The sequence below is a fragment of the Bidens hawaiensis genome, unplaced genomic scaffold (assembly GCF_021521415.1).
Source record: "Bidens hawaiensis isolate Kalapana, Puna unplaced genomic scaffold, B.hawaiensis_p1.1 tig00014981_1, whole genome shotgun sequence".
NCBI classification, from domain to species: Eukaryota; Viridiplantae; Streptophyta; class Magnoliopsida; order Asterales; family Asteraceae; genus Bidens; species Bidens hawaiensis.
Window position 1 is genome coordinate 548,077 of NW_027492330.1, and position 8,779 is coordinate 556,855.

Here is an 8,779-nt window from a genome sequence, read left to right on the forward strand (position 1 = left end):
TAGTCGTCGTCCTCTCCATCATCTTGCTTATTACTCCAAAGATGTTTAACCAAATCCGATCGAAGGCTGAAATTCGTTTCCCTTTTTTGTGTTTTTAATAAATTAGCAAGTTTCTCATCTTCATTTAGTGTACAGATCGGCTCTGGCTCATCGTTGTACTCGCCTTGGCAAACTGCTCTACCCGAGTCCTCCAATATCATATTATGCAAGATAATGCAAGTGTACATTATGTTTCTTAACTTATCCATTTATAGAAAACGAGCCGGTTGTCTAATGATAGACCAACGTTTCTTTAATACACTGAATGCCCTTTTGATGTCTTTTCTTGCCGACTCGTGTTTTTTCTTGAAATACTGATGTTTTTCATCAGTCGGGCACGTAAAGCTAAGAACCAACGTGGCCCACTCCGGATAAATACCGTCGACTAGATAATATCCGTATTCGTAGTTGACATCGTTCGTGGAAAATGAGATGTCGGGTGAGACTCCGTCTGTGAGGCGGTCAAAAATAGGGGACGCATTAATCACAGCTACATCATTGTTTGCACCGGGCGTCCCAAAAAACGCATGCCATATCCAAAGATCAAATGATGTAGCCGCCTCAAGAATAACTGTTGGGCCATCATGATCACCCTGATGATATTGACCTTGCCAAGCAACATGTCACACCCTGACCAATGAAGGCGGAAATGTCGAGGCGCGACATGATTGTTCATTGCACAATGACACTATAAAGTTACAATATTTAAACAACTCATTTAAATCCATATCATCATAAATAACACAACAATTGTTCATACAAAATGCCAAATAGATAGATAAACATATAACTTGTTCTTTTATTTTCTAATATCCTAAAGCCAAGATAATAAGTTTCTTAAAGTAATCAAATCAAGCTAACATCAAACCTGTAACATTGCATAAAATAGAGTTTGTCAACACGAAGGTTGGTGAGCAATTTTCATAGTTTTGGACAATAAGTATATAGTGTGAAATCCACAACTAGTATATGAAAACAATAAATAATAGCAACAATTTAGATAATAAAACCGTCAATAAGAATACATTGACGAACCGTCAATAAGAATACATTGACGACAATAATGAAATCGTCAATAAGAATACATTGACGACACCTTTCTATATGGGGATACCATAGATACTCGGAATTAACATATGATCATACTTTGATGAGGCTACCCGCCTTAGCATTCAAGAATTTGCACATAATCATGTAAAACATATAACACCAAATCGAGCATTTATTTAAGTAAACATATACAATACGTGTTGTGGTTTAAGACTCAGAATTAACATATGATCATACTTTGATGAGGCTACCCGCCTTAGCATTCAAGAATTTGCACATAATCATGTAAAACATATAACACCAAATCGAGCATTTATTTAAGTAAACATATACAGTACGTGTTGTGGTTTAAGACTCAAGTATAAATCATTTAAATTTGAATAAGTATGCAATGCCACCCCCAAAACGAAAGATGGAAAACGGGGGATGAAAAAGTACTCACATTAACAAGTAACTTGAAAGATAGTGTCGTGAATAATCGGAGAGATCGGTTTAACGAGCAAGACCTATATTAAACGGGTCTTGTGTTAGTAGGTAATCTTGGAAGGGTTTAAAATAAAATGCATGACAAATAAAGTAAATAAATAAAGTTTAGGATTTAAAATGTAAATATTTGAGAAATTAAATAAACGAGTTTTGTAAAATAAGTTTACTCGAAACCGGGTCTCGGTATTCTATTCATTAGTTTTTTTCTTTTTTTTTACTCAACCTATGTTAAGTAATAATGTGGGTTAAAATGCGATATTGCAAAACCCTTGGTTATAAGAATACCAAAACGAGGTTTAAACGAGTGTTCGGGTTTGTCGGTTCGAGACTTGATAATTGACCAAGCTCACAGTTAACTTCCCAAAATAATAAATGTTATGAGATAACTCAATAAAATCAAAATAGACTTAACCAAGTATGTAGTTCTATTGTGAAGAACCTTAACGTTCGTTAAGCGAGTATACGACCTTATCGGTTCGAACTTGTTATAAGATCAAGTTGGTTACCGACATGCCAAGTATGTTTAGAAATTAACTAAAATTGATTCAAAATATAATCTTGAAGAAAAATATGAGTTTTGGTGGCTAAAAACACACTTGTGTGTCTTAAGCGAGTGAACTCGGTTTAGTTCGGTTTTTGGTTCGGTCCTTGACTCGGAATAAGACCGAGGATGGTTACCACATACTCAATTACCATGGAACTTGTAAAATAACTTATAAATAATAATACTCAAGTTTTACATTCAAAAAGTTTACAATAAAGCTTTTAAACAAAAGTTCGGTTTTTGGTTCGGTCCTTGACTCGGAATAAGACCGAGGATGGTTACCACATACCCAATTACCATGGAACTTGTAAAATAACTTATAAATAATAATACTCAAGTTTTACATTCAAAAAGTTAACAATAATGATTTTAAACAAAAGTTCGGTTTTTGGTTCGGTTCTCAACTCGGGATGAAACCGAGGCTAGTCACCACATACCCAATACCATGGAACTTGACAAATATGAACAATAAACTAAAATATGTAGAAGTTAAGCAAGTATAACAAGTTATAAGGTTAGATTTGTCAAATATATAAACAAGGACTATAAAGTTCTCCATGTAACCTTGCCTTACTAGCCCGACATTTCAACCGGCCGAGACCGGAGAAATGAAAGACCGAAGGTAAACAAGGAGTGTATATTATATATATGTTGTAACATCAAGCTTTAAGTATTGAGAAGTTAGTTAAAATGAAAGATTAGCTTATGAAGAACAACCTTAGAATTCAAGAATTTGAGAGAGAAATGAAGAAATGAGCAAACACAAATGAAGAAGATGGGTGTGTATATATATGGTAAGTTGAATGGGTCTTTCATAAAGGGTGTTTCATGAAAATGGGTTGGTTATAGACCCAAGAAAGCACAAACTACAAATGGGCCCTTCAAGTCTCCATTTTGATAGTTTTAGTCCCTGGAGTTCGTTTTGAGCGTTTTCGGGGAATTTTAAGAACCGAAAAGGATGTTTTTTTTATCCAATAACTATAAAACAAATATTTAACATACAATTCATCATTTTAATAATATCGAAAGGTTCGGGATACAAAACGGGTCGGGTTTACATTAAGAATACAAGTATAAAATAACCCGAAATTGACAAATGTCACACAACAGAACAGACTTCCCATTCCCAATGCGTGCAATCGAGGCTACCAAGCATCCCGGGAAAACCGTATATTTGTTGATGCACCTCGTATATTTTTTGTACGTCGCTTTGAGTCGGCTTCCTCAAATATTTTTTATGATATAGTTGTGGAATACCTAAGTTTAACATAACTTATGAACTTCATGCTCAAAATGTTACGGTTTTGAAATAAATAATTAGAATATTAATACTCACATTCGCAGAATGTGTGAAGCGCTTCACGAGCCACTGTCTCAAACATCTGTAAGTACTCTTTCATGGCGTCGCTCGCAGTCCCGTACGCTAGTTGGCGAATTGCTGCCGTGCATTTTTGCATTGTTGAATATCCCGGTTTACCTCTTGCGTCCGCCCGTTGTTGGAAGAATGCATAAACGCTTTCTAAATCACCAACTATTCATAAAAATAGTTGGCGACTCATCCGAAAACGGCGCCGAAATCGTTCCGAATCAAAATTCGTGTCCGGCGAAAAATAATCTTTCATCAACCGGTCATGCGCACCTACGCGATCCCGTTGAAGATGAGGCCGTCTTTTTAGTGGTTGTGAGCTTTCATAATGCTGGACTACGAGTCGCGCAGCCTCTAGAACGGCACTAAATATCGCTTCATCCTCTAAATCCGAATTGGAAATATCATCAATATCGGGCTTGAAGTCGGGTGTCAAAGATGAGTCGGAAGACATATTTGGGAAGAAAGTTTTATAAAGTTTAAATAGGAGAATGAGATGTTTGTAGAGATTGGGTGAATGGTATATATATATATATAGTATTTTATATTATTTAATTTTTTTTTAACGGTTAAAAAAATTTAGCCGTTGGTGGTGGGCCCCCCACCTCACCCCTCACCGCGCCCATCGTCCCCTCCACCCTAACCCTCTCCGCGCCCCACCTCACCATGCCCCGCCATGGTGTTTCCCCCCTTCCGCGCCCCCATAGCGACGAGTCTTAGAGTTTATAGGTTGAAGAAGATGAGGTGGATATTTTATTAATAATATAATTTAATTAGTAAATAACATGTCATGTCATCAAAAAATTAACGGAGTTAATGTTCAGTTAGATTAAGGTTGTTGTTGATAACGAAACTGAAAGTTGAGATTATTACAACCCACATTGTCAGTTGGGATTATTGTTGGTTAATGCTCAACAGTTTGGATTATTAGAATCCAATTTTATTTTTTAAAAACGAGTAGTGCTGTATTATTTTTAAATAGGGATTAACTTTTGTATTATATTTTATTATAAAATCATATGTTATTGGGTTATTTTTTGAGTTGAAGTTACAACTATATTAAATTCCAAGGTAAACTACATAAATCGGTTGAAACTTTCGGTACAACCCGGTTTTACCATTTTAACCTAATCCGATACGAGTAAAAAATCGGTTTTTAAAACATTGGGCAAAACTATATTTTCTTGCCATTCAATCAATTATGCAACCCAACACCACTTTTTTCATTCTCTTACGATGAGTCATTTCATTCATGCTCTCAGTCATGCATACCAAACGCTACAAACGTATTGCTTCCTTTGAATCCACCACTTTTAGCCAAGTGGTAGGACCAGTGGAAACCAAAGTTTGATCTCCACTTGTCATTTTTGGCAGATTATGGCAATGAAGGATTTGAGCTAGGTTTTGTAAGGTTGTCAGTTCAAATCCTGATACCACCCGGATTTTCGTCCCACTGTGTATTAGGCTAGAGAGCTCTTGTGATGGTACAACGACTGTCAAGTGACAGTCGGCGGTATGGTTTTCTATGAGAACGCTCAAGCCAAACTATAAAACTAACGTAAACCCGATTAAACCAACATAGTCTAAACAGAACAAGACAAGATCTTCAATTTGATAGGTGCGGTGAGTAAAAAAAAAAGTGTTTCTATAAAGAAAAGGACAGAATTATAAATTTTGTCCTTTAAAATAAGACGAATTACGGTTCGTGTCCTTTTCTAAGTTTCCTTGCAGGCGGTGTACTTTAAACTTTTTTTTCCTACAAGTTATGTCCTTTACGCTAACTGAGTTAGAAAAACTCTGTTAAATCCCATCACGTGAGAAGCATGTGAGGGTAGTTTTGTCTTTTTGCCTACCCTTCTTCTTCTTCTTCTGTATCTATTAACACACAGATCCGGTAACATCACCTGCCTTATACCATCACCTGCCTTCCTCTGATTAGGGATTCGGTTACTAACACCATCACATGCTGTAATTGTTACACACTCTTTATCCCCATCTCTTTCTCTCATCTCTCTCTCTCCTAGCCACCATGACCTCCACCTGCCACCGTTACTAACACCACCACCATCAGGGCAGCCACAAAACCGGTGTATACTAACATGGTTTGGGCATCACGAGGTTGCTTGTTTGCGACGACAGTAGAGGGTACAAGCCTTCTCGTTTTCCGGCGACCAAAAGAAGCTCCCTTTGTAGCGATTGGTGGTGATTGAAGCATTAGACGATGATTAGAAGTCCAATCGGACTAGTGACCAAATGAATAAAGGGACGGTAAGTGTACCAAGACCTCGATTAGTGTTCCGCCGGAAACCCTTATTTTAGATCTTAACGGCGATGTGGTTGTTGTCCGTCGGAAACCCTAATTTCATACCTAATAAGCTATTTAGAACACTAATTTTAGATATTAAGTGCGATGGTGTTATTATGGTTGTTTGTGTGACATCTGCCCCAATCCGACCCGACCCAGGTACCCGTTTCTCTGGTCCGATCTCTTTCTTTTATGATTTAATATTTATTTTTACTTATATTTTACTTTTAATAATAATATATATTTTCCTTCCCGCCTCTCTCTCTTTTCCTTCCCGCCGTCCCGTCTCTCTTCTCTCTTTCCGCCTTCTTTTCCCTCTTGTCGCCGTCCCGCCCTTAAACCTTGAACCTCTGTCCTTTGTTCCTTCCCGCCTAAGGATGTCTGCGCAGCTCCACGCGCCAGACTCTTTACAAGGAAGCCTGCGTGAAGACCACCTGTTACTGCGATACGCGAGACGAACTGTCCCCGCAGCGCGCTAAGGATTTTAGTTCTTCCCGCGGCGCGCTATGGATACTGTTCTTCCCGCGACGCGCTAAGGAATATAGTTCTCGCGACGCGCTTAGAATTGAAGTTCTTCCCGCGGCGCGCTTAGAAATATAATTCTTCCCGCGACGCGTTAAGGTTGGTTCTGTCTGCCTTCGCGCTCGCGCACTTTTGCCTTCGCGCTCGATGCCTTCTCGCGTTTAACCCTTGAGTCTTTTCTCCTGTTTAATCTAGCCGTTTGCTTTTGTGATGTCTTATCTTCTGTGCTGTTGACCTAACCTGTCTTATGTCTGAAAAGTTACTTTCGGCGCAGCATGCGCACCAACCCCATTGGTTGGCAGAAAAAGTGACTGACATTATCTTTTGGAGATCTGCTTTTTCCATGCTTGACCAGTACCTTTATCTGAACCGCCCATGCCTTTTTACTGTTCCTGTCAGCTTTTCCCTTGTCCCCTGCAGCTGCCATATCTTTTGATATCTTTTGCTTTTGGAATCTTTTACTTTTTGGAGATCTTTTCCCCTTTTCTAGGGATTGTGTTCCCTAGGGTTTCCTTATAAATAATAATGTTATTTTCTTAACACATCACACACAAACACTTAATTTAAATCTTCTCCTTGCCGTTGTTCTTCCTCTGCCGTCTCCTTCGTCTCCCTCCCTGTTCTACCCTGCTTTTCCGGTAATATATATTATATAATAATTTACTTATTAATTATGCTAACTTGTAATCAAGACATTAAAACAAATCATTAAAACAATAATCTTTAATTATAGGTTAACTTTGCTTGTTTGGTTCTTGCTTTACCTATCCTCACATCGTTTATCAAGTGAGTAATCTCGTACCTAATCCCTTTTTATTTTTAATGTTTTGGGATGTTCATGTGTTCATACAAACTTAGTCTTAAACTGTTTATGAACTTTAGTCGCGCAGTATCCCATGTGTTGAGGACGTAGACTTGGCTGTTTATTTGTATGTGTGGATCATTAACCGTCTTGTCGGTCTATTCCGCAGTTTTCATGGTACCATTAGATGAACACGGGAGAACTATCGTTTATGATTTTCTCTTTTGTTTGCACATGCACAGTTTGTCTTGTTTGTGAGCTCAATTGTGAGCACTGGCAGTCTATGAATCTTAGAGTTGGTCCCGATCAGATTACACCCTTGTTGAAAACCAGACCTACACATGTTGCGCGCAGATTTATTGTTATCTATGTATTAACTATTAAACTTGATTTCTCACCAACACGCAAGTGTTTGACGTTTTATTTTAACACATGTTCAGGTTTGCAGTAGCTGTTTTGGAGCTCGAGATAACCTAGGAAGTTTTCTTTATTTTGGACCTAGATTAAAATGTATCAAGACAAGTTATTGCTGTTCGAATATTATGATTTATAATATATTGATTTATGATGATTATGTTATCTTGTGTTTACTCTGCGCGTGCGCGAATGAATGTATTTATTAAATATTGACACCCAATAGTGTCACGAGTAATGAAACAATATGTGGCGCCCCGATGTATAATCCGCCTTTGGTCGGGGTGTTACAGATTGGTATCAGAGCTCGTTGACTTTAGGATAGGTGGTTAGACGTAACGGCCTAGAATACCTAAGAGTCCCTTCTCGCGCATGAGAGAAATCTCATGTTTGCGCGCTTATTGTTAATTACTCGTTATTTATGAATATGCTCGCGCTTGCGCAGTATATGATTTTATGTTTTATTCCGCGATATTTCGATTTTTGTTGAATTTCGATTTTTATTGATTTTACTTACATACTCGTTTGTTGGATTTGAAAATCCGAAAAGTCATGGTGATACATGAATAGTTGAGTTTCAATTTCCATTTACGATTATGTTCTGAGGTTGGAGACTTGAAAAGTCATGGTGATACATGAATTGTCAACCTCCAATACTCATTTTCTTGTATGTTTTATATTGAAGATTGAAAAGTCATGGTGATACATGAATCGTCAATCTCCAATACTCGTTTGCTCGTATATTTTAAATTGGGAATTCGGAAAGTCATGGTGATACATGAATTGTCGATTCTTGATTCGAATTCGTTACCTTTATTAAGTCTGCATTTAAAGTCATTTATTTTACTTTAACTTTTGATAGTATCTAACTCTGCGAAACCAAGCTTTATAAGGTTATACTTTGCGATAAAACCAAGATATTAACTAAAATTAAAACTTTTATAGAATGCCTCCACTATCAGCTCGCCATCTTAGGAAGAAAGAAGCCGCGCGCAGGCGATCGCTGCAACGTTCCCAGGAAATGGCCACCGCAATAGCCCAAGCTTTGAGCCAAAACAATACCAACACCTCTGGTTACAACATTAAGTCCTTTAACGCGGGTAACCCTCCAAAGTTCACAGGTCTTGAAGGAGCCACCGTGATGCTCCAGTGGCTTGAGAAAATAGAAAACACTTTCCTCCACACCCAATGCCCCTCAGACAGACGAACCCTATATGCTTCCAGTGTCCTGGAATCTAGAGCGCTTACATG

General features: G+C 37.9%; 1 protein-coding gene across 1 annotated transcript; it reads right to left on the reverse strand.

Annotated features, from left to right (window-relative positions):
* Positions 1 to 248: 248 nt before the first annotated feature.
* On the reverse strand, positions 249 to 3,939 carry LOC143548243 (uncharacterized). Its single transcript, XM_077039463.1, has 3 exons — positions 3,759 to 3,939; positions 3,456 to 3,638; positions 249 to 646 (listed from the first exon to the last, which is right to left on the reverse strand). The coding sequence occupies exons 1-3, from the start codon at positions 3,937 to 3,939 to the stop codon at positions 249 to 251; spliced, it is 762 nt and encodes a 253-aa protein (XP_076895578.1).
* Positions 3,940 to 8,779: the final 4,840 nt, after the last annotated feature.

Coding starts and splice junctions, on each gene's coding strand:
- LOC143548243 (XM_077039463.1), bottom strand. CDS start 3,939: ATGTCTTCCGACTCATCTTTGACACCCGACTTCAAGCCCGATATTGAT. Junction 3,639..3,758: donor TCTTCAACGGGATCGCGTAG/GTGCGCATGACC, acceptor TTGGTGATTTAG/AAAGCGTTTATGCATTCTTC. Junction 647..3,455: donor GCTTCACACATTCTGCGAAT/GTGAGTATTAAT, acceptor TTGCTTGGCAAG/GTCAATATCATCAGGGTGAT.